The sequence below is a fragment of the Diospyros lotus genome, chromosome 7 (assembly GCF_014633365.1).
Source record: "Diospyros lotus cultivar Yz01 chromosome 7, ASM1463336v1, whole genome shotgun sequence".
Lineage (NCBI taxonomy): Eukaryota > Viridiplantae > Streptophyta > Magnoliopsida > Ericales > Ebenaceae > Diospyros > Diospyros lotus.
In genome coordinates this window covers 4372591-4399362 of record NC_068344.1, presented here as the reverse complement: position 1 = coordinate 4399362, position 26772 = coordinate 4372591, and the positions used below count along the sequence as shown (strand labels likewise).

Here is a 26772-nt window from a genome sequence, read left to right as displayed (position 1 = left end):
TTTCATTAAAAAATATATAAAAAGGGAACCTAAACAAATTAGCAATCTAATTAGTAAGAATGAAGAGCAAAAAATACCAAGGGAAAAAACACTAAGAGCAAAAAGTTAAAAAAGAGTAAAAAAAAACCTTAAACTAATAAAATCATAAGGCAATACAAATCCAAAAACAATGATAATTAACATATTAATAAAATATGTTGTTTATAATATATACATATATATAAATTTTATATTGTCCAAACTGAGGTTTGAGCCAAACCAAACTATAATTTTATTGTTTGGTTTCACTACTAAAATGGTTTGGATTGGGTTGAAATTTCCTCAAACCATAATTTATACATTTGGTTTTTAGATTTTTCTAAATTTGATCAAATCATATCGTGCACACCCCTATTTATAAGCTATGTTTATTTGAAAAAGAAATAAAAAATTCAAGTTTGAATTTTTCAAACAAATCAACTGCAAAAAAAAAAGAAGCTAAAAATCTAAATCAGAAATAAAATAAGTAAAAAATTTTGAATAAACTAATTTTCCTTTCAGGGATGCCCTTAATTTCAACTATTTTAATTTTTTGTTATTTTTTTATATCTTTTTTTTTTTAGGATTACTATCTTTGCGCGATCTCCGCCACTTGTCTAACCCAAATTTTCCGCCACTTGACTTATGTTCTGGGGCTTTTATATCTTTTTTTTAATGATTATTTTGCTGGTGGTAATCAAAAATATATTTGTATTCTTTTTATAATTTCTTGGACTTACCGTCTTTGTGTGGTCTCTTGTCGATCGTGTAATACCCCGAGAGCCCAGAGAAGTTAGTATATATCGAGGATAGCGTAAGAAAGGAAACAACATCAGCTTAATACATTTTGGGCTGAATGTTGTCAAAAAAACTCCCAAGTTAAGCGTGCTTAACTTGGGAAGTTCGTGTAGACTCATTAGGGTAAGTTGTTTCGGTCCTTCCTATCGCTCGAGTAGATCGTTACAGGTGGTATCAAAGCCGACCCGGGCCCTGTGTTGGGATCGTGTACTAGTCAAAGGTTGGGAGTACTGGATTGGGGACCGTGTACTAGTCCAAGATTGGGGATACTGGACCGGGGACACTGGATGGGGAAGAGTTGAGACTGATTGTAAAGTCGCATGACGAGGACATCATGTGCTCAAGGGGAGACAATGTAATATTTTAAAAAACCTAAAAAAATTAACATATATCGAGAATAGTGTAAGAAATTTTATCTTTATCGAAAAGCTTCGTGACTTTGTTTATGTTATACGTAACTTTTTGCAGGCATGGGCACATCTAATTTTTGAGTTGCTTCCCCTTTTTTTGGCAAGTTGTGTTACTTTGTTGACTGTGTCAGTAATTCATCAATTGGGAACTGTTTCCCTTCTATTTTCCTGTTTTCTCTTCGAAATACACACCCAAATGCAGAAGAAACAAGAAAAGGACGACGGCATAGCCCAGCAATTCAGACCGTAAATGTGTTGATCTTAATGAAACGGAGATTATGATATATGGCTAACTTGAGGCACCATTACTTCATAGATCTAATCTTTGGTTGTAAGGATATTAAAATTTCCCAACGAGGACCAGATTTTTTTGATCCAAGTCAGGATTCTTTGGTGACGAATTTAATGTATCTGTTGTGTCACAGCTTTATTTTGGAAGTTTCCATCCTTCTAGAGTTAATTGGTTTAGAAAAGAATTTATGTGTTCTAGTATATGTATATATATTATATATATGTAACTTATATATATATTTAATATATATACATATATATTTTAATGTATATTATATTAATATTTTTTTAATAATAATATATAATTTATGAACATCTAATAGTAAAATTTTATTATTAATTTATAATTTATTTTATTAAAAATTAATTTTTTTATAAATTTTATTTATATTATTTAATAATATATTCATTTTTATTTTTTTTGTTAAGTTGTGATAGTTTATCAATTTTTTAAATTAAACATATAACTATATAAGTGATAAATTAAAATATATTTATCAAAACACGACAAATTAAAACATATTTATCAAAATATATTGTCAAACTTTACTTAACTTTTAAGATTTACACAACTTATATAAAGACTTATAAATTTGAAAAAAAAATAAAAAAAAGGGTTCAGCTAAACTGCCTCTTAACTAGAAAGACTTAAAAGCCACCTTAAAAAGGTAAGCCAAACACCCTCTGCATCTGTAATGAGTGGCTGTAGACGAAGACGAGCATCAAGGAGTTGGTGAAGAAGAAACAACGATAATAAATTGATGTAGAAGAAGCAATAGTGGCAATTAAACCAGTAGTAAAGATGAAGCGGAGGTAGCAAATTGGTGAAGAAGAAGAAGAAGAAGAAGAAGAAGAAGAAGAAGAACTTGGCTTGAGATTTAATAGAAGATGCATCAATATCATATGGTTACAGCTCCGATGAACTCCTCATCGGCCCCCAGAGCCTGCAACTTCTCCGGCGACATGCAAAATTCAATGTCAACACTCCCTTCGTCTCGGCCCGAAAATATCGTCAACTTCCCGGACTTCTTGTTCCCTGGCCCACTCCTCACCGCCACCGGCTTCCCCCAGCCGAAGTCATTGCCGTACACATTGAACCGTGGGGAACTGCTCGTTACCAGAGTCTCAGTCGTCCACTTCATTGAGCCCGGAAAATTCGGATCCTTCACCCAGCTCTCGAACAACTCCACCACTCGTTCACTCGTATGCGATGAAATCATTTCGTTAATTTGCCATGCTGCCCAGCCTAGTCCTTTATCTACGAGCTCCTGCGCCGTGGTGGACACTTCTCTGTAGAAAACGGCGTTCCCAAAGTAACCCTCCGGAAGCGGTGGTTGCAGTCTCGACCTTAAACCTATCCCCAGTATGAGCCTTATCTCGCCGTCAACGCGGTTGCAGCGCGAAACGGATCGCCATACGTGAGCCAGCAGAGCCTGCAGAGAGGAGATGGTGGTCATTCGCATCTCGGCGTTGGCTTTGCCTTTGAGCTCCGCGATTTTCTCTTTCGGAAAGTGGAAAACCCGTTCTTCCAACGGCGGTAGAATGAACTCGTCTTGAATTTGATCGGAGAGGAAAGGGACGGAAATGGGAGGCTTGACATCGCCGGGAAACCACCGGTCGAAGACTGGAGACCGCGACATGGAGAGAGAGCCACGCGATATTTCTGACCAGGAATTGAAGAAATACCAGAACGACGAGCCGTCGGCGATTGAGTGATTCATCGTGCATCCTGTTGATGATAATCCAAATTAAATTAGCCTATAAGATCAACTTTTTTTCTTTCTCTCTTTTGTATCTTGTTTGTATTTCGGAGATAGACGTCAAACAAATGGTACTTGAGCGGGATCTTACCGACGAAGAAGCCGTCGACGAGCTCGGTTACTTGAACGGCCAGCAAGGGATCGGAAACGCCATGGATATTTCGGAGACCATTAAGAGGGAAGAAAGAATGGACAATCCGAGGCACGAACACGGGATCAAGGATATCGGCGACGGTCACGTTATCGGCCACGGCGTGAACGAAGTGGGCGCCGGCGTTGTTGCAGTGGACGAAGAAGGAGGAGGTGCCGTCGGCGTTGTGGGAGACGCCGAGGCGGCCGGCGAGGGGAGGGATGAAATAGAGGGTGCGAGAGAGAGAGATCTCGAGATGCTGAACAACAGAAAAGTGTCGGTCTTGTGGTTTGAGAAAGAGAAGGCCCTTCTGAATGGGGCCGACCAGAAGAAGCTGGAGATCCCATGGAGTTAGCTCTATCTGGGCTGCCGCTTGGACGGTGTTGGTGGAGATGACTTTGATATCCGCCATTCTCAGAGCCCAAATGAAGTGATGACTTTGATAACTGGCAATCGCATAAAATTTATTATTAAATAAAAATATGACCCCAGATCTACGGTCCATGGTGTCCCTTGACTGTACATTAATAATTTTGGTATTTTTAAATATGACGCCAGATCTACGGTCTATGGTGGTTGCCGTACACATTGTACATTAATAAAAATATGACCCTAGATCTACGGTCTACGGTCTATAGCTCTATCGGATGTACCTTAATAATTAAAAAAATTATATGTACACCATAGCCATAACTAGAGAAAATAGGGATGCCGTCAAAGAATAAGAGTGGATAAGAAAGAGAAAAACGTCATTTTGGTATTTTTCAACATTAATAACGAATTACTAAGGGCAAAATCTTACAAGTTTTAAATATATGTATTTTAAGTAATTTAATAGGATAAATTAATTAATTTTAAATTCTTTTGAGTATCAAAAATTTAACTCACAATAATTTAAAATTAGTTAAAAAATTTATAATTAGTTAATTTATAATTATTTAAAATATAACTATTTAAAAATAATTTATTTATTTATATATTTTTAAATTTATTTTATTATAATAAATTATCTTTGTGTGTGTTTGTATATATATATATATACATATCTGTGTGTGTTCATTGGGAGAGAGAGATGGAGAGATGGGTGTAAGAGAGAAAGAAATTGGTATAATGAGAGAGAAAAAGAGATGAAATGATTGTGCAGAGTAAAAAATGAAGGAAGATGACATGGTGAGGTGAGAGAAGAGTAAAATATAATTTTTAAAAAATAATAAAAAAATTTAACAAAAAAAGCTACAAAAATTAAAACCTCGCCGTGAATAGAATTTCCCCTCATGTAACATAGCTTATGCGAATAGAATTTCCCTAATGTAACATAGCTTCTGCATGACTCTAGTCTCTGCTCATTTTATGTCTTCTGGGCAGTGCTGCAGAGAGAGCCTCGGTCGTGCCGTGCATCACAGTGTGGAACAACACATGGCGGAAACACTACGGCTAGTTAGGCTCATCTCCACCACTACGGTCGGAGCAGCGGCCTGCAGCCCAGAAGCTCAATCGCCCCACCGGATAGAGCTAACTCCATGGGATCTCCAGCTTCTTCAGCTCGGCCCCATCCAGAAGGGCCTTCTCTTTCTCAAACCACCCACTCCATCCCCACAACACCAACACTTTCCTGTTGTTCAGCATCTCAAGCGCTCTCTCTCTCGCACCCTCGATTTCTTCCCTATCCTCGCCGGCCGCCTCGGCGTCTCCCACAACGCCGACGGCACTTCCTCCTTCTTCGTCGACTGCAACAACGCCGGCACCGACTTCGTTCACGCGGTCGCCGATAACGTGACCGTCGCCGATATCCTTGAGCCCGTGTTCGTGCCTCGGATTGTCCACTCTTTCTTCCCTCTCAATGGTCTCCGAAATATCCATGGAGTTTCCGATCCCTTGCTGGCCGTTCAAGTAACCGAGCTCGTCGAAGGAGCTGTGGGAGACGCCGAGGCGGCAAACACTGGAGGAACTAGGCAGCAAACACTGGCCGTTCAAGCAAACACTGGCCGTGATGAAGGAGCTGGAGACGAAAGTTAGAGGTCACGATTGCGTAGAAGCTAGAAGGAGGCAACGAAAGAGAAAATGTAAAGGGATGAAGAAAAGGGATAAGGTTGAAAATATGATACTTGTTAGAGAGTAAAATTATAAAATATTTAATTAATTAAATAAGATATAAACAGTGTTTTTTGAAAAATTAAGGGGGAGATTCTTTTAAAACGCTCTCAAATAACATTTAAACTTGAAAATATTTAATTTTTTAATTTTTAATAAATATATAATTAAATAAATTATATAATATTTAAATTTCTCTCACGCCTGCCCAAATCTTTTAGCCAAATCCCCCCACTTCCGCCCGTCTGCAGATCTGGTTCCCCGTGTTGTCTGGAGGCTCGTGGGATGTGTCGGCTTGGAAGATAGATGCATTCAGTACACTGAGACCCCTCCCCTGCTGGCCCCCACCATCTGCTCTCCATCCACAAATGTCTTCACGTAAGTTAAGTTACACGATATTAAATAAAAATAAAATATAATATTTTTGAAAAAAAAAATAAAAAAATAAACATATAAAGTTATAAACAATAAGTAAATTAAAAAATAGACATAAATTTTATAATATATTTAAACAAATATCAAAAATCAAAATTCCATCCCTAATCTCCTTATCTCATAAACATATTTTTGATATTTTCTTAATATTACAACACATGAAATATTTTTGAAATTATAAAAATTATTCAAAAATATTTTTTGTTATTTTTTAATATTTTAAAAACACTTAAACGGTGCCCTCAAGACGTTTCCACATAATTTTCACAATCAAATTTGACAGATTCACGTCCATCTTGTAAATTCATAACAATTTTATATAAATTTATAATAGTGTTATTTAAATATATAATAATAAATAAATTTATTATTAATTTTAAATAAAATTATTAGGAATTTAAATAAAAATACTATAAATCTTTGTAAAATTATTATAATTTATATATTTTACGTCAACTTATTAGAACTATATAACAAATAAAGCATAGTATTTCTCAAGTTGAACTCGAAGGCTTATCATTGCGTGTCGCTTTCCCAGCAATTGATCCATCTATTTTTAGTATTAATCAAAACTTCATAAAAAAAAACCTTAATTCCTAGAAAAATAAGAGAACCCTAATTCCAATACTTAATTTGTTTTCTTTTCTTTGGTTTCTGGGTGGCAATGATTTTTTTTTTTAATTTTTAGGCTAAAATTAAATCCATCCCCCTTAAATTTTATAATTGGATAAATTTTATTTTTTTGAGAAAACCTAGATTTATATGCCAAAAAAAAAAAATAACGACAATATTTTAATTAATTTTAAACAATTATACACAATTTTATTGTTACAAATTAATTAAAAATAAAAATACTAAATTTATCCTTAAGTAAAGTGATGCTAATATGGTCAACTTGCCGTCGCCGCCCCACTTCGCACCGCCACCGATTTTCCCCATCCAAAGTCATTCCCATACACATTGAACCCGACGAACTACTGGTGGTCAAACAATTACTCGTCAATCCATCAAGCGTTGGCATCTTCGGATTCTCCACCCAGCTCTTGAACAGTTCCAACACTTCTTCACTTGTCTTCGAGCAGATCGCTCTGTTCAGTCACCACGCCGCCCTGCCGAGTCCCTCTCGCCGGAGCTCCCCCGCGATGGCGGTCAAGATCTCAATAACAAGGCTGTTCCCGAAGTAAGTTTCCGGCGGCGGAGGTTGCAGTCTCGACCGGGCGGCAATCGTTAACATGTATCTCAGTTCTTGGGCCGAGTTGAGTTGCTGGCAGCAGGCCACGGATCGCCATTGGTGAGCCAGCAGAGCCTAGAGAGAGGAAATGATGGTTGATTCCATCTCAGCGTTGGCTTTGGCTTTGAGCTCGACGATTTTCTCTTTGGGGAAGTGGAAAACCCGCTCTTCCATCGGCCGTAGAATGAACTTGTCTTGAATTTGATCGAAGTAGAAAGGGATGGAAATGGGAGTTTTGGTATCGCCGGGAAATCACCGGTCGAAGACTGGAGGCCGCGATATGGAGAGAGAGCCACGCGATATTGCCGACCAAGAATTGAAGAAATTCCAGAACGACGAGCCGTCGCCGATTGAATGATTCATCGTGCATCCTGTTGATGATAATCTAAATTAATTAATCTGAATTTAATTCTTTAAATTGAAATATTTTATTAAATTAGTATTTTTTAGTTTTTATCAGCTCAGAGGTGATATAAGAGCGAGCGATCTTACCAATGAAGAAGCCGTCGAGCAGCTCGGTTACCTGGACTGCCATGAGGGGAATGGAAACTCCATGGAAATTAGAGACTCCATTGAGAGGGAAGAAAGAGGGGACAATCCGAGGCACGAACACCGGCTCAAGAATATCGGCGACGGTCACGTTATCGGCCACAGCGTGAACGAAGTCGGCGCCGGCGTTGTTGCAGCGGACCAAGAAGGAGGAGGTGCCGTCGGCGTTGTGGGAGACGCCTAGGCGGCCGGCGAGGGGTGGGAAGAAATCGAGGGTGCGAGAGAGAGAGAGCTTGAGATGCTGAACAACAGAAAAGTGTTGGTGTTGTGGTTGTTGAGGTGGAGTGGGTTTGAGAAAGAGAAGGCCCTTCTGGATGGGGCCGAGCAGAAGAGGCTGGAGATCCCATGGAGTTAGCTCTATCCGGTGTGGCGATGCGCCACTGGCGGCTGCCGCTGGGACGGTATCGGTGGAGATGACTTTGATATCCGCCATTCTCAGAGGCTGAAATGAAGTGATGACTTCGATAACTGGCAATCGCATATAATTCATTTATTTATTAGTTCTGTAGTTAATCCGTATGTTAATTACTAAGACAGACACCGTAAAAACAAATTAAAACTCGATATCAATGTTAATTTTAATTAATTAATATGATAATACACAACTTGTCAGCTATCATGTTTTATTCTAATTTTACCCAATAAATAAAATAAAAAAAGAATTTTTAATATCTTAAATTAACCGTTAGATTTGAATATGTACTTATAATAACATAAATATAATGAGGTAGCTTGTCGGCTCCCTCGCGACGCTTGATTTAAGATATATATTGACCGTAATGTGTGGATTGTAATAATTGTTTATTATCCCACGATGCTGCAACGTGGGACCCTATATCTATGGTGCACATGACATATATAGATATACACACGATGTGTGTATATCTAAAGACGTGCACTAACAATGCAATGGAGGTATACAACTAATGCATACAAAATGACACAAACATAACAATTAGGCAGATAACATGGCTCTGGCTAAAATCAAAACGCTTCATAATAACAGAAGATAATTAGGAATTATAATGAAAATAAAGATTGGAGATCGATACAGAGAGCTTACAAAATGATGTCTGAAGGCTTTTATTTGTGCTCTGAAATTGGCTCGGACTGGGAGGGAGGGATACAGTGGATAGATTTACAATGGGAAGAGAAGAAGTGGCGGAAGAAGACGGATGCCTCCAAACCTAACAGACGCACCCACTTATAGAGATGTAATAATTTAGATACTTTAATAAAGCTGATAAGATTCTCTAGCCTCCTGATTTTCTGAAAGATTCTGGAGAACTGGATGAGGATTCAGAAGAAGTATAGGATATACGAGCTGGGCTCGTTGCCGCCTTTTCTGCTTGTTTTCGCCAGAAATGTGGAAGGCTTGAAGCACCGGTAGAACCAGCACGGACTCGGCGGTGACAACCCGGAGGGGATCTGCATCCCGATCCGGTGAGCCTTCTGCATTGGAGCGGGAAGAGGAAGCCGTGGCTCAGGCTCGACTCGAAGAAGCCTTGTCCCTTGGATGGCTTGTGGGCACCGAACGATTTGTTCCATCACGCGCCGTTGTTTTCAGACACCTGAGCCGCGACGCACTGGATCAAAGCGGATAATTCGAGAGGTGGAAAGACAAAAGAGGACAAAACTGGCGTCAGAGGGGGCCGGGGGTGTAATTGTACGACGGAGAACAGGAGGGGTACTGACTGACTGTAGGGTAAAGCTGGGGCGATTAGGGGGAAAAGTCTTTGGGGACGGCCACCGGTGAACGGTGGTTGTGACGTGGACGGATGTGACTGGTGGGGGTGGGGTGTTAACATTATGATGATTAAGCGAATAATGTATGTTGTAACTTTTGCTTCCCTTTCGATCAGCTTCTATCCTTCTATTTATTTAGAGTGTAGCTACTTGTTGGGCTTAATGTTATTATTAATTAATTATTCATTTTAAATTAACAAAAAGAGTAAGGCAAGATAGGGTGACAGTCCATTAATGTGGGACCCACCCACATCTATGGTTGGGTTAGTCAGGTTCCAGGAATATGTTATTGGGTTGAGTCCAAATTATAAATGGGCCCCAACCCATGAAGTTTTGCCCTTTTTAGTTTCATATTCATACATATTAATAAAGCAACTTACATTTTGCAATTTGTTTCCATATTGTTTTTTTAATTGTTCAAATTTCAAAAATTTAGAAAATAGTACCAAAAATGTCTTATATTTGACAATAGTTAAATGCCTAATAAATATATTTTATTTCAATATCTAAATAATTTTATTATTTAATAATAAATATATTGTCTTTTGAACTATTTTTTGCTATTTAACTACCATCCCTAAAATTATTAAACAATAATAATTTTATTTTAAATAATTTTATTGACTCTAATGCATGGAAATATTAAAAGACTACCGTTTCGATATTCTTGAAATATTTCATATCCCAAAATACTAAGAAATATCAGAAACCTCTCGAGTCATTTCTATAATTTTAAAAACGTTTTAAAATCATTTTATAATATTGAAAAATATTAGATCTATTATGCAACACGGTAGAGACATAAGTAACTTATATTTAAATTTACTTGAATGGATAATGAAATTTATGTTTGTGTTTGATTAAATAGTTATTTTTATAATTTTTATATTAAAATTATATTTACAAAAAGACTTGTATATTTTTTTTTATTTACGCAGTTTCCCTTATTTCAATTTCCTACTTTTTGGAAAATATCATTTTCATATCGTATTCATTTCATATTTTCATTTTCGTATAATTTAGTTAGGAGAGGTTTCAAACTGCAAAATATTTGTAGAATAGTTCATATTATTACCCTTTATAATATTATTTATTCAAATAATATTATAGAGTTAATATACTAATAATGTTTTGATGATGATGTTGATGTTAAATATTAATACAAATATTTAATTATTTATATATTAAATAGTCGAGTGAGCTCTTGTATACATAATTCAAGTGAACCTATAACTACTCGAATAGGAGATAAATAAGTATTCGAGTGAATAAAGTACAGAAGATTGATTTAACTATATTTCAAACCATCATTCGAGTTGATTTATGCTAGGTATCAAGTAGCAAATAATTTGGACTTAACTTAAATCAAGTATTCAAACAAGTTTGGTAAGGATCAATTGAGTATTAGCTTATTAATCTCAAATGGCTATATAAATTATCCAATCGAGTATTATTCACAAAGCTTTTAAGTATTTATGTAAAAAATTGAGTGAATCTTACTCACAAATTGATTAAAGACAAGATGATAAAATATGTCTCTGTGCTTGCATCGAATGAATCTTTTAACAAATCGAGTTAAGAAAATGTGCTAAAATATCATACCTTAATGCTTATATCTCAAATTGATTTAAAACCTTATTCAAATTTTGAAATTCAAAATTTCTTTTAGTATTTTTAACATCTCCAGCTAGCATTTGTTGGATTATAGAACTCAAACACATCTTTGAAAATTTTTGTATAGAAAAGTCAATAAATTAAATTTAAGGGACAACATTTTCTAAATAAAGACTTTTACTTTTTAGTATAAAGGAAATCAGAGCATGACTTTGAGGTATAAGATGAAAATATATTTAAAAAAATATACTATTGGCATGCAACAAAAAGAGATGCATAAATCAGGACAATTAGAAACTACGTCAAAATTTCAATTGACTTAAGGCACAATTTCAATCTTTGATCGACTTAAGGCATAACTTCCACTACAAAAAATCCAATATTTAGTGACCGAAAAATCCAAAGACTAAAGCTTCAAAATCCGTCACTAAATAATTTAAAGACAGATTTAGTGACGGATATAAATCCATCACTAAAGTTGACGTCGCTAAATTTTAGTGATGAAAATTAACAATAAAAAAATTTTGTCTCTAAATTAGCGACGGAATTAATTTTCATCGCTAAACAACGACGGAATTTACCCGTCGCTATTTAGCGATGAAAACAATTCCATCGCTAATTTAGCGATAGAACGAAATTCCATCTCTGAATTAGCAACGAAAAAAAAATAAAAGGCAGGCCTGCGCGCCTATCGTGGCCTCGCCTCTGCTAGCCACTTGGCAAACCAAACAACAACCACGTGGCAGCTGGGAATTATTTTCCCAACTCCATTCTTGCCTTTCCCAGAACCCAGCTTCCTCACATGTGCGTGACCAGTTGATCTGAATGCCTCCTTGGTATATTATGTGCATAAAATATATTTATAGTATTTTTTGTTATTTGATTATACTTCTTTATTAATATTTTTACGTTAATTTAATTTTTATATTTGTATTTTTTAATCATTTTACTTTATTTTTTAAATTAAAAAAATAAATACAAGCACATAGATGTAATCAAAATAACAAAAAAATTTAAGCTGTCAAAAAAATATATTTAATTAAATTGAGTCAAAAATATAAAATAAAGTATATTTAATAAAATCTTAAATTTATTTAATTTTTTATTATTTAGCGATAGAATATTTCGTCGCTAAATAATTTTAAATTTAATTTATTTTTTTAATTATTTAGCCATAAATAATTTTAATTTTAATTTAGTTTTTTTAATTATTTTGCGATGAAGTATTCCATTGCTAAATAAATTTAATTTGAATTTAATTTCTTTTAATACTTAGCGACGAAATATTCCATCTCTAAATAATTTTAATTTTATTTAATTTTTTAAATTATTTAGCTATGGAAATATTCCATTGCTAAATAATTTTATTTTTATTTTTATTTTTATTTTTTAATTATTTAGCGATGAAAATATTCTGTCACTAAATAAATTTAATTTGAATTTAATTTTTTTAATATTTAGTGACGAAATATTCTGTCTCTAAATAATTTTAATTTTATTTAAATTTTTAAAATTATTTAGTGATGAAATATTCGATCGCTAATTTCGTCCCTAATTTTAAAAAAAAATAGCCCTAGAATATTCCTTCGCAAATCCATCGCTAAATTTAGCGACTGAATATCCACCGTTGAACTATCTCTAATTAGTGACAGAAAAATTTCATCTCTAAAATGTGTTTTTTTGTAATGTTCGGTCTTCGATCGAACTAAGACACGAGACCAAACATTTCTAGCCAATTTTGATTGATCGAAGAATAACTTCAATAAACTTAAATGACATATGACGAGATTTAAACATTTTACCTCACTTTAATTGAGTTAGGACAAAACATCAATTGACTTAAGATACATAGAGAAGAAAAATATATCTTTTACATCATAAGAGACTAATAAAATATATTTATATTATAAAAATATTTTTATTATAATCAAAATTTTATTTACTTACCCTTGATCTTAACATTCTTTCCTTTTTTTATGATAACAAAAATGTCATAGTTTTCTTTATGATAGACAACATTAAACATAGCGCCCTTAAGGATATGCTCATCTTCAAATTATGCATAAATTTTTTTAGATAAAATATATAACATATATATTAAATACATCATATATTAAGCATAAGACTAAGATATAAGAATACATACATCATATAGCATTATATTCATTAAGCATGGGAGTACATAAGATTAAGATATACAAAAGATAAAACATGAGATCTTTTTTTCTTCATTTTTTTCATAATCAAACTAAGATCTGCTCATGGGATGGAAGATGAGGAGGAAAGAAACTCTTGAACCTAGTGATCCGATCTTCAACTCGGGTAATTCGAGTATCCATGTCTAGGATGGCGTCAAGAATATCTTGCATAGAGGACCTGAATGAGCAAAAGATGAAACGCCAACAGTAATAGGATCGTGAACTAAAGTGGGTGGCATCTCGGTTACTCTAGCATACTCGACATTTTCATCAGTAAAGTCGACTTGAGCAGCTCCATAGAATGTTGGATTCTTTTGCCAGACCCCTTGTAGCTTGATACAGTGCCCGTGTAAATCTAGTCAGTGGGCTTGAGGGAAATAGAGCACTTATTCTCAAGAGAAATAACAAAGTATTTAAAGATGCGAGTGAGAAACATGCTATATGGAAGAGGAGTGGACCACTTGGGGTCATAGACATTCATGTGATAGACTTTGATGTAAGGCAAGTCAATGGAAAGTTTTGTGACAAGACACCAAAGTATTTCAAATTCAAATAAAGAAACGTGATCGAAAGACCCAAATTTGGGAACAAAACAACGAACAAATTATGGGCAGCGATGGAATTATATTAATAATTATATATTAATATAATTATTAAAAATATATGAATTTGTTGGAAGCTGGAGCAACGATGGAGGAACTAGAGGCAACGGACGGCGACTGCAATGGAAGAGCTGGATATGGCTAAAAGATTACATATTAATTATTATATAATTTATAATATATTAATAAATTATATAACATTTAAATTTTTGTGATAGCTACTGAAATCTTTTAGCCAAATCCCCTCACTAGAGGTGTTCGCAATTCGATTTGGCCGATTTTGAGCCGGTTTAATGTGTCAAACCGCAAACTCAATTTTCTTCATAATCAAATCAAGCGGTTTGATTTGGTGTGGAAAAATCGCACCGAACCACACTGCATTTTGTGGTCGGTGCAGTTCAGTTTCTGTGATTTCCTGCAACACAACTTACTGAACTTAGTAGCTTCGTGATGTTGAAGACTCGCACTACAACTCACCCAAAGGCCAGAGCACGCCCTGTGTTCCAAACATGGCATAATCAACAGAGAGAGAGAGTGCATACCTATTGCGATTATGCTACAATTCCAACAGCGACACGACCAACGACCAGCGATAGGAATGGGCGGAGGAAGAAAATGGGGCGATAGGCGATTGGAATGGGAGAGTCGAGAGGGCACTCAAGCCTGCGATGGTAAGGGGCTAGGTTGGGATTGGGGCGGATCGATGTCGGAGTAGGGGATCAGAAAAGGTGCTGTCGACTAAGACAGCGTGGGGCTGTCGATGGTTTGGGGGCGATCGACAATGGTCCGATGGAAATGCCAAAAAGGAGAGCAAGAGGGTGCGACGGGGGCTCTAGTCTTTGGGTGAATTTTAGGATTTTTAGACCTTTTATATTTTATATTATTATTTTTTTAATTTTATAAAATATACGTGGACGGTTCGATTTTGAATCGAATCGTCGATCTTCTAAATCACGAACCGCAATGTTTGAAAGTTCTCCAAATCAAATCAGATTGTCAATTCTAAAATATCGACCGATTCAATCCAAATCAGATCGTCAATTCTAAAATATCGACCGATTCAATCCAAATCAGATCGTCAATTCTAAAATATCGACCGATTCAATCTAATCCGATGCAATGTAGTTGAAAACCGCAATCCTACGATTTTTTTTTAACACTCCTGTGATCCTATCCCACACTTCCTCCAGTCTCGTGAATTCTGGTGACCCCACCACTATTTGGTTCAACCGGAGCGTGGGTAATTCATGATTAGACCACTCTGAGAAATTTGGTCACAATGTCAGATTGATAAATTATTTTAGGTGAATAATAATTCGATAAAAAAATAAAAAACCTCTGGGTCCTCGTGTTTTGTGGAGGCGCGTGGAAACGTCGGCGTGGAAGATAAATGCAATCAATACATTGCAAACACATTTTTTATATTTTTTTAATATTATAACACGTATTCAAAATAGTTTTAAAATTATAAAAATATTTTTTTATTATTTTTTAATATTTTAAAAATAAAAATATTTTAAAAATGCTAAAACAAATACTCTCAACACGTTTCCACATAATTTTTACAATCAAATTTTACAAATTAACGTCCATAATGTAAATTCGTAATAATTTTATATAAATTTATAATATTGTTATATAAATTTATAATAATGAATAAATTTATTATTAATTTTAAATAAAATTATTATGAATTTAAATAAAATTACTATAAATTTTTGTAAAATTATTATAATTTATATATTTTATATCAATTTATAAGAACTATATATATCAAATTTATTTGTATGTATAGTATTTCTCAAGTTGAAAGAGAGGCCTTGGGAGTCGCTTTTCTAACAACTAATTTATCTAATTCTAGTATTAATCAAAATTTCATAAGAAAACCCTAATTTTGAGAAAAATAAGATAACCCTAATTCTAATACTTAATTTGTTTTCTTCTTCTTTTTTTTTTTCCTGTGTTTTTGGGCGGCAATGATTTTTTAATTTTTAGGCTAAAATTCAATCCATCCTCCTTAAATTTTATTTTTTTGAGAAAACCTAAATTTATATGCCAAAAAAAGAAAATAACCATAATGTTTTAATTAATTTTAAACAATTATACACAATTTTAATGTTACATATTAATTAAAAATAAAAATACTAAATTTATCCTTAAATGGAGTAAAGTGACGCTAATTGATGATTTGAGATAAAAAAAATTAAAAAAAAAGATAAGAAACTATAATCACTAACCCAAATTAATTAACCCCGACCCTAACTCCAAATAAAATCTTAATTTATTTTTAAAAAAAGTGTAAAAATTATTAATCTATAATTTACGTGAAATTCAATTGATCTTTGAATTAAAGAAGTAAATTCATCTCTAATTTATCTTTGAATAGTGGAAAGTAAAATAATTTTTGGCTTTTAAAATTGGAAGTACAATTATTTTAAACAATTAAATCATCTGGCTCCCAGGCTTAGAAAAAGTCAGATTTTTGCGGCCGCCATGAACTCTTCATCGTCTCCCAAAGTCGCCATTTTCTCCGGCGACAAGCAAACTTCAATGTCGATGCTCCCCTCTACCGCCCCCGGAAATATGGTCAACTTGCCGTCGCTCTTGTTCGCCGCCCCACTTCGCACCGCCACCGGTTTTCCCCATCCAAAGTCATTCCCATACACATTGAACCTCGGCGAACTACTGGTCGTCAAACAATTACTCGTCAATCCATCAAGCGTTGGCATCTTCGGATTCTCCACCCAGCTCTTGAACAGTTCCACCACTTCTTCACTTGTCTTCGAGCAGATCGCTCCGTTCAGTCGCCACGCCGCTCTGCCCAGTCCCTCTCGCCGGAGCTCCCCCGCGGTGGCGGTCAAGATCTCAATAACAAGGCTGTTCCCGAAGTAAGTTTCCGGCAGCGGCGGTTGCAGTCTAGACCGTGCGCCGATCGTTAACATGTATCTCAGTTCTTGGCCCGACTTGAGTTGCTGGCAGCGGGCCACGGATCGCCATAGGTGAGCCAGCAGAGCCTGGAGAGAGGAAATGGTGGTTGATTCCATCTCAGCGTTGGCTTTGGCTTTGAGATCGGCGATTTTCTCTTTGGGGAAGTGGAAAACCCGCTCTTCCATCGGCGGTAGAATGAACTTGTCTTGAATTTGATCGAAGCAGAAAGGGATGGAAATGGGAGGTTTGGTATCGCCGGGAAACCACCGGTCGAAGACTGGAGGCCGCGATATGGAGAGAGAGCCACGCGATATTTCCGACCAAGAATTGAAGAAATTCCAGAACGACGAGCCGTCGCCGATTGAGTGATTCATCGTGCATCCTGTTGATGATAATCTAAATTAATTAATCTGAATTTAATTCTTTAAATCGGAATATTTTATTAAATTAGTATTTTTTACGTTTATATCAGCTCAGACGTGATATAAGAGCGAGCGATCTTACCGATGAAAAAGCCGTCGAGCAGCTCGGTTACTTGAACTGCCATGAGGGGAATGGAAACGCCATGGAAATTATAGACTCCATTGAGAGGGAAGAAAGAGTGGACAATCCGAGGCACGAACACCGGCTCAAGAATATCGGCGACGGTCACGTTCTCGGCCACGGCGTGAACGAAATCGGCGCCGGCGTTGTTGCAGTGGACGAAGAAGGAGGAGGTGCCGTCGGAGTTGTGGGAGACGCCGAGGCGGCCGGCGAGGGGAGTGAAGAAATCGAGGGTGCGAGAGAGAGCGAGCTTGAGTTGCTGAACAACAACAAAGTCTTGGTCTTGTGGTTGTGGTTGTGGAAATGGAGTGGGCTTGAGAAAGAGAAGGCCCTTCTGGATGGGGCCGAGCAGAAGAAGCTGGAGATCCCATGGAGTTAGCTCTATCCGGTGTGGCGATGCGCCACTGCTGGCGGCTGCCGCTCGGACGGTGTGGGTGGAGATGACTTTGATATCCGCCATTCTCAGAGCCTGAAATGAAATGATACTTTGATAACTGGCAATCGTATAGATTAATGTTATTTATTTACATTAGGGATGAACTTTTAATTTAAATGATATATTTTTATTAAATAATGATTACACTTTTTTATTATTTAATAAAAAAATATCATTTAAATTAGAGATCTATTCATTCTAGAGATTTATCTAATTTAGATAAATAATTTTATATAATTACATATTATTTATTTATTCTGTAGTTAATTTGTATGCTAATTACTCAGACAAATATTGTAAAAATAAATTAAAATTCGATATTAATTTTAATTAATATGAAAATGCACAGCTTGTCAGCTATCATGTCTTATTCTAATTTTACCAAATAAATAAAATAAAAAAGAAATTTTAATATCTTAAACTAACCGTTAGATTTGAATTTATATTTATAAGAACATAAACTAGTGTTAAAAATATACATTGACCGCAATGTGTAACAATTTAAAAATATATTTATAAGAAATTTTACCTCATTATATTAAGATATAATGAGGTAACAGCAGCTCAGCAGCTCCCTCGCCACGCTTGCTTGGTTGAAGATATACATTGAGCGCAATGTGTGGACTGTAATAATTGGCCACGTGGGATCCTATCCCATTCGATTCCCTGCCCAATTAAATATCGGGTGACGAAGATCTAAGTCGCTGACACTATATCTATGGTGCACATGCCACACATATATATATATATTAGGAATAATCCGTGTCCTTAAGACACGATGTAACTAAAAAAAAATTAAACATTAAATTTGAACGCGAAATAATCAAACACTGAACTCAGCTTGAATTCTGTACTATTGACATTAAATTATAACTATATAAGAAAAATAAATATTATATTATCATACACCAAAAGAGTGGGTTAAAACCTTACAAAAAGTGGGTTAAATCTTTCCAAAATATATATGATTTACAAAAGATCTTTCAATAACATGTCTTCAAATATATGTTCGCCCAAACTTTCTCCTTATTAGTTTCCAAAAAGTCTTTGTATCAACTTGTATGTATCCCCAATAAGGAATATGCACAATAATCTAGTAATTTGTGGAAACAAAAAAAATATAGATTAGTATATTTATTAAAAATATACATATATCAAAATAATTTCAGATTGAAATTACCTTATTACATCCCTATCGAAGCAAGCTAGTCGTATTTCTCCTTTTAAGCTCCATAAATTTTTCGATCAAATCCTACAAAAATCAATATTTCAAATTATTATTAGATTAAAATTATATAAAAAGTTATATAATCAATAGAAATAAATGTACATGGTTACCTTTTGATTGTTAGATATAAGCCCTTAAGACCAGTTCTAGTGACACAATAGGGCTTGATCTTGTAATTCTTTAAACCTTATTTAATGGCAAGTTTTATGTTTAATTGAAATTGCAATATGATTTAAATTGAACATACAAATATCCTTTAGTATAATAAGGAGTGGATACCATTCTTAATTGTTAAGAATAATCGAGACGGATAATCCACAATACGTTATACTAGAAATATGTTCATGGCCATAGAGTTCCTAACTTGGATAATTAGTAACTCGCAAAGGCTGGCACATCGTCTTCCTTCTTGTTCGGTATAAGATACAGAAAGACAAGATTGGTGGGTCTCGTACCACTCTGTATAAGATACAAAAGAAAGACGAGTGGGTGCTCGTTATAGGAACGAGTTCACTGAACGGGACTATTAATATTGAATCACATGGGTTTTATTTCACGGGTCAATGATTTAATATTAACTACGGATTTGCATTAGTCCTTAGACTTGAGATGACATGGATATCTGTGTGTTAGTGGATTAGGATATCAGCGATATTATATGGTTGTCCTAATCAAGGATAGCCGTACGTATCTATGTGCCTAGTTCAGTGACACACGAGATATGTGTGCATCAGACATGGAATCTATCATCTCGAGATATACGAGGAAGATATCTTATGCGATCCAGTGATCACTTGATGATAAATCCTTGGCCGAGGTAATATGACGACGGAATTTGGATTCCGTAAAGGTTGTGTCATATTAGTCAAGTGTGATTATTGGATTTGGTCATACGACGAGATCGAGAGATTTGACCTACTGACCGTGATCTCATATCTCGTCGGGATATAGTATGATAGAGGGACTGTATTGCAGGACACCGTAATGTAAGGTTCACATTCCCGCTTCACATTAAATTGGATAATCATGACATATTGCTAGATGTCACTCGTGATTTACGAGAATTAATAATTGATTAATTCTCGTTGACAATTTAATTGTGAACCCAGAAAGTCCCACCCAATAGAAATCGTTTTAAAAGAAAAAAGGGGCAAATTTAGTAATTATGGAATTACTAAATTATAAATGCAATTATTTAAGAAATAAGAATAATTAAATAAGTAATATGATTATTTATTTAATTATTAATTTAGTTTGGGCTTTTTGCTAGCACCTAAAGCCCGGCCCAATAGCATTTAGGGTTTTAGGGTTTCTTGTCTATAAATATAACATTAAACCCAAAATCCAATCAATCAATTTAGTTGAATCAAAACGAAAATTTTAGAGAAAATTTCTGAATCCCTTTTTCTCTCAAGTCTATTGAAGTCTTGACGATTTCGGGTGGACCGACTCGGCATCTCACGCGTGGGAGATATCAGGCGGGTTATCGACAACGAAATCAGATTTCGTTTCGAGGTAACTTTTCGTTTTATGTCTTCGATTTAACCGTAAGATTTGAAAAACGTGATACTAATAAAATCAATTTTTATTTCCGCTGCGTATGATCAGATCAATGTTTTCTAACATTGATAACATGTGATTTAATTTACAATAGTAGAACACTATAACAACACTTCAGGATAAACAATATTTGTAATAGAATCCAAACTATCTTTAGGGAGGAGAATACTTATACGATCAAATGATGTACATCTGGACAATGCCACATATAATTGCCCATGGCTAAACACTGGCATGTGCAAATCAACCCCAACAAATTGAACAGATTGTCCTTGAGATTTATTAATGGTCAAGGCATATGCCAATCGAACTGGAAATTGACGTCTTGCCATTTGAAAAGGCATTTCTGAAGAAGATGGTGTCAAAGATATCCTTGGTATGAATGCCAAATTACCAAACTTTTCTCCAGTTAAAATTTGATCTTCAATTATGCAAGTGTCGCACCTAGTAACCATCAATTTTGTACCATTACATAGTCCATCTTTCGGTGCAATGTTTCTCAACAATATTATAGGACAACCCACTTTCAACTCTAACTTAAAAATTGGAAGCTTAGGAGGATCTAATGAATTTAAATATTCATTAGGATATCTATTTGTAATGGTAGGATCAATTTCATTATCTTCAAACATTTTATCTGCTGCAAGATAAGTACATAATCTCCCTGGAAAGATATTCAACGCAATAGTATTAATCTCACTGACATCATCATTACACGCAGACAAAATTGTGCGTTCGGTTAAAAATGTTGGAGTTGATGTCTCTATCATATTCAACTGTGGGTAAACTGTAGAAAGTAATTCATTCAAATCTTGACATTTGTGCATTGTTGATGGAAGGTTAACGATTTCTTGAGGATTGGTCCCAATCTTAAAAAAGTGAAATCAATAAAAAATTAATAGTGTAAACACAATTTATTAATTTAAAATTATAATCTATATAATAAGCAAAAAAGTTAAAGTAGTGTTACCTCCATCAAGAAATTTGCAAAATTAGCATTTTCATGGCCTTCACGATTCAAGCGCATATTCAAATCCAAAGTTAAGATATGTATATGTTTCCATAGAACAGAGTGTCTTAATGATGCATTCACAATTTGCTCACGAACTCCTTTGGGTATAACTGGTAAAATTTGTCGAAAGTCTCCACCAAGAACAACAGTAATACCCCCAAATGGCTTTTTACTATCACAAATATCCCTCAATGTACGATCAACCGCCTCAACACAATGTCTATGTTGCATAGGAACTTCATCCCAAATTATGAGTTTTGTTTCTCTAAATAACTCAGCTTGTAATGATTGTTTGCTAAGCCCATAATTCGAATTGTCCAAGACATCTAATGGAATGGAAAATATTGAATGTGCAGTGCGACCTCCTACTAGTAACAATGATGCAATTCCAGATGAAGCCACAGTAACAACGATATACCCAAGGTTGCGACATTTTAATGCAATTGTATTGTATAGAAATGTTTTCCCTGTTCCAGCACCCCCATTCAGAAAGAAAATAGTTCCTTTATTTTGAAAAACTGAAGAAGTGATTGTTGTAATGCCCTGTTTTCCCACAACGAGCGTTAACTCGAGATTTCGGGAATATTTTTTTTTTTCAACATCGAACACACAACATAAGTCTCTCAATACATATACCTTCATCACAATCATTTCCCGTCAATCCCGATCGTACCTTCTTATCATATCAAAATTTAATAATAAACTAAGACAGGTATCAACAATCACATCAGCGGAAGCAAGATCGAAACCTCAATGATATATAACCGACAATTCCTTTACAATAACCAGATCGATGTTTCACATGAAAATATCAAAATATTACATAACCTCTGAACATCGTAATCATGGACAAAACCTACGAAAACTAAACATAGCCGCTACATCTCGATGATATTCTTTCCCTTGGCGCCACTGCTTTCACCTGGAACGTTTGAATATTCCAGGGACATAGTCCAAATTAGATGCTGAATCATCTAAGTGAGAGTTCAAAAACGTTTTCATGCAGATATGAAAAATCATATACAAAATCGATAAATCCCAACATGCACCAGCCTAAGAGAATCCCACATAGCACTTAACCCTAATCGGGGAAAATGCAATCTCTCTAAAGGCGACACAACCACTTAGGCTCATTGGCAAAACAATCATGCTTAAGAGGGACAACCTCGACATATGAACTCGGGAATCACCCCGTTGTCATTGTTAGGTTTTACGCTCCAACTCAAAAGCATTACAAAACCCAACGCAACCCTAGCCCCAAGAGTGCCACATCAGCACTATCCTCGGAATCGACGTCACCTCGGCATTAATGCTATTGCTCAAAGGAACCTGGGGTGGTGTCCACTCGCAGCCCCGCCACTTGAGCCAACAACCGGGGTGGTGTCCACTCTCAGCCTCGCCACTTGGGTCCCGTAGGGTGAAGTCCGTCTCAGCCCCGTCCCAAGTGGGTCACCTAGCATTAATCCTAGGTACGCATCCCGAGTGCCGTCACTCTGGGCTACGTCACAAATTACCAACCCACGTCCCACATGGACGGCACAAAACAAGCCAATGCCGAAAAATCATAACATGCATAAAATCAACATCTCAATGTATGCAATTTACCGTACGAAATTCAATACATGTGTAAATAATTGTTTGGACAACCATAATAAACCAAGCCATAGGGATGAACATTCACAGTAAACCATTCACATGTCACTTAAAGTCTTTTTGGGTAGAACCACTCACAATTCCAAACAGAGTTGGGGGTGAACACTCACAATAACCATTCATAAACCACAAACGAGTTTTTCGATAGAACTACTCACCTTTGGGCGCAATTCGAATTCTTCTTGAAAAGCGCGGTTTGCCTCGATTTGCGTGCTTGTCTCGATTTGCGTGCCTTCTTCGAACTTCGCATGAGTCACCTCGTCTCAACCCTCAAGGCACCCTAATCATCACATTTATCCAACAATTATAATTTTCCTTAATTTTTCTCACAATTTTCCTATTTTTCTCCCATTTTCTTTTCTAATAATCCAAAATAAATATCTACACAACTATTTTCTCAAATATTTTTACATAATAATTCATAAAACAATATTTATAAGCCTCTGGGATTTTCTGGAAATTTTTCACATTTTAATCCTATTTTCTCAAATTTCCATAATTACTTTTCCTTGAGAAAATTTATTTCTCATCGATTTACTTCGAATATACTTCAAGAAAAATCACCAAAACTCATAAAATAAATTCCTTATACTTCTGGAATTTTTTCAGAATTTTCTAAAAATTCCTCCTATTTATTTTCTATTTACATTTCCTTTCAAAAATCAAAAATAATTATTTCCCCAAGAAATTTCCAAGATAAAAATTCACCGGATTAAACTATTAATCTTTTTTGAATTTCTGGATATTTGTTCATAATTTTAATTCCTTTAATTCTATTTTTTATTGAATTTTATATATTTTCAGAATTAAAAAAATACAGAAAAATACCTCCGGTCATCTTCTCCGGCGACGGCACACCGGAAAATTGAAGCGACGACACCAGGCTGTTCCTCTCCCTTAGTCTATCCCAATGGTACCAATCTTTCTCGGAAAAAACCACCGGAAGCCTTCCGATTTGGCCAAAAACAGTCGGCCGAAGCTATCCCGCCACCGAACTCCGGCGAATCAAATTGACCCTCGATTCGAACTCCGATTGGCACGAAACTTTCCAGATCACTTACCCATCACCTTGCGAACAAAAACCTCTTATTAGATCGCTCAATCGATCACTCTACAACCCGATTTCATCTTCACTTGATATATATATATATACATTCGGCCAAATGCAAAAACACCCCTATACCACTCCAAAAATTCCCAAAATTTCCAGAAATGATTCTCTTCCCTCAAGTATCGAAAGCCCCTTATTGGTTTCCCTCGATTCGCTCTCAAACTTGAGCGATTTGATGATTTACATTCGGCCGAAACCCTTGGCTATTTATAGCCAAAATTCGACCCCCACGTGGCCAATTTCCGGCCAAATCTTTCCCCACACGCTTCCTAGACTAGCCTAGGCCACTCTCTGCCGATCCTAGGCTGTCAAACGGCCGGATTTTCCGGCCAAATCCATGGCCAAATCGGCCATGCTTGTACTACTTTCTGAAAATTGCATTTTGGTCCTTGGAAATTTCTCTTTTGCATTTTGGCCCTTATCCTCAAGCCCCTGATCTTTCTAACATCCTCACTAAGACCCTCAAGATTAGTACTTCTCATTTCTCCCTTGAAATTTCTGAAAATTTACCATTTTGACCTCCCTCGGGTATTTTTAGAAAATTACACTTAGGCCCGATTGATTTATTTGACCTCAAATCCACTCGATTCAACCTGAAACCACTTAAGGGTTGTTCTATACATCGAATACTAGTTCTTGACACTCTCCGTTGACTTTTTGGATGTCGTTTACAGCAATTCGGTAATACGACCTAATTGGCAGCTGTATTTTTGCTATACCGAAAACTGTTCCCGATCTCATTTTTTTCATCACTAAAAATCATAATTTTAATTGCTCGTCGATACTATACCATTTTCCTTGGCTATCTAGGGTCCGAGGTACTCCCTCTGATTAATTCGGTCGTCCAAAGCTGTGTTAGTGTGCCCTATAGTCTTATTTTTCCCAAAATTCCAATTATGCCCTTCATCAAATATCATTTTTATCCTCAAGATTATTCTCGGGTGTTACAATTGTGTTATAAGCATTCCGTTGTCCATTGTTGAGACAATCAATAGTAATTTGTGGATCTGTCTGTTATGCCTCACTCTGCAGTTGTTGATGTTCGAATATCAATCGATTACTAACTACTACACTCCAATTTGTAGTAGGTTGTGGCATGGGTGGGAAGTCAATTAAACTTTTGCCTGATTCATGAAGCATTTGATTCAAAAGATAGAGACCATAATCTTTAATTTGAGCCTCAGTTGGGTTAAAAATGACAAATAATGTACGAATCTTATGTGCAAGGTCATCACACATATGTGTTGAGAATTGATTCCATAATACACATGGATTTAGTGGAGAGCACTGGGTGAGAATAATACTAAACAATCTTCTCAATTGATATCCAGTTTTCATAACTGCAGCCTCTTTCAAGCATTGTATCCATTCTTCACCATCTTCTAAAAGCCCCATTGCAACACATGCTAATTTAAATGTATCATGCACAACATTATCGACCGTGCGTAAAGACTGAAACGACTTTGGTCCTTTGACAACGGTTAATAACAAACGCAGATAAAATCTTTCACCACAATTAGGGCTAGCAAAGTACATTCTACCAATTGCATATCCCTTTTCTCTTGATTTTCATCTCTTTTCCGACTTGAGCCAAACATAATGCTGTAAAAATTCTTGATAAATGAATGGACATTCCTCTTCACTACTAGCACAATATGCAAAAAAGCTAGTAAGAGTTGACATTTGTTGACCATCTCTAGATTGAATCGTTTCTAATGACTCTTCTGGGTTAAAAACAACGCGATGCATTCCAGGTAAATGAAGTGCCAATCGTACAACTGTTGGCATCTCTGCATGCAAAGGATGACCAAATATTCGCCAAGCAGCTTCTGGAGGTCCAATATACCTTGCATCAAGATATTGTTGAATCTCATTTATCATTCCTAACACCATTGTTGTACGATCATAACCCTTATAAATGTACTTATGTATATACTTTGACACATCTCATCCCGGCACAAACTTCCACATTTATATGACAGTTGAAAAGTTTAGAAAGATATGCATTGTATGGTACGACATCCCTGTTATCAACTTTTTGCCCCCTCACAGTATGTACTTGAACATTATTGCGATGACGATAGATAGGGTATCCATCTTGATCCATAGCTGTTGTTTCTGTGAAAACTCGAGGGTATCTCTTAGTGCATCTACCATTTTCCATACATGGTGCTTGCGGATTTCGAGCACCACACGGTCCATGTATCATACAACATTTGATAGTTTCAAAAAGCATAGGATCATCTTTTGGGTCTGAAAATTCTGCACAGACCAATTTGTCTACTTGAGCACATGTCCGAATTTTGTCTGGGCCTTTAAGAAATAAAAGTGCATGCATATGAGGGAGGCCTCGTTTTTGAAATTCAATTGTAAAAACATGTGCAACTTTATACCAAAACACTTTATTTGTTTCTATCACCTTCATCAA

At 35.7% G+C, this 26772-nt stretch overlaps 3 protein-coding genes, 2 long non-coding RNA genes and 1 pseudogene across 5 annotated transcripts in view; 2 read left to right on the top strand and 4 right to left on the bottom strand.

Moving 5' to 3' along the window:
- Positions 1-2362: 2362 nt before the first annotated feature.
- LOC127806970 (uncharacterized acetyltransferase At3g50280-like) lies at positions 2363-3834 on the bottom strand. The gene is made up of 2 exons (XM_052344613.1): positions 3369-3834; positions 2363-3246 (listed from the first exon to the last, which is right to left on the bottom strand). Exons 1-2 carry the CDS (start codon positions 3817-3819, stop codon positions 2417-2419), a joined length of 1281 nt encoding a protein of 426 aa, XP_052200573.1. The 5' UTR covers positions 3820-3834; the 3' UTR covers positions 2363-2416.
- An 836-nt stretch (positions 3835-4670) lies between these two features.
- LOC127806390 (protein ENHANCED PSEUDOMONAS SUSCEPTIBILITY 1-like) lies at positions 4671-5423 on the top strand. The gene has a single exon (XM_052343640.1). The coding sequence runs from the start codon at positions 4734-4736 to the stop codon at positions 5421-5423; it is 690 nt and encodes a 229-aa protein (XP_052199600.1). The 5' UTR covers positions 4671-4733.
- Positions 5424-7029: 1606 nt separating this feature from the next.
- LOC127806971 (uncharacterized acetyltransferase At3g50280-like) lies at positions 7030-9326 on the bottom strand (annotated as a pseudogene).
- LOC127806972 (uncharacterized) overlaps positions 7081-26772 on the top strand; it is a 40466-nt gene continuing 20774 nt past the window's right edge. The window contains exon 1 of the long non-coding RNA XR_008024548.1: positions 7081-7224. This is a non-coding gene — a long non-coding RNA (uncharacterized LOC127806972). The remainder of the gene's footprint in view (positions 7225-26772) is intronic.
- LOC127806967 (uncharacterized acetyltransferase At3g50280-like) lies at positions 16221-17830 on the bottom strand. The gene is made up of 2 exons (XM_052344609.1): positions 17306-17830; positions 16221-17183 (listed from the first exon to the last, which is right to left on the bottom strand). The coding sequence occupies exons 1-2, from the start codon at positions 17802-17804 to the stop codon at positions 16348-16350; spliced, it is 1335 nt and encodes a 444-aa protein (XP_052200569.1). The 5' UTR covers positions 17805-17830; the 3' UTR covers positions 16221-16347.
- Positions 22354-24494, bottom strand: LOC127806973 (uncharacterized). The gene is made up of 3 exons (XR_008024549.1): positions 24062-24494; positions 23392-23513; positions 22354-22502 (listed from the first exon to the last, which is right to left on the bottom strand). It is a non-coding gene; the product is annotated as an uncharacterized LOC127806973 (long non-coding RNA).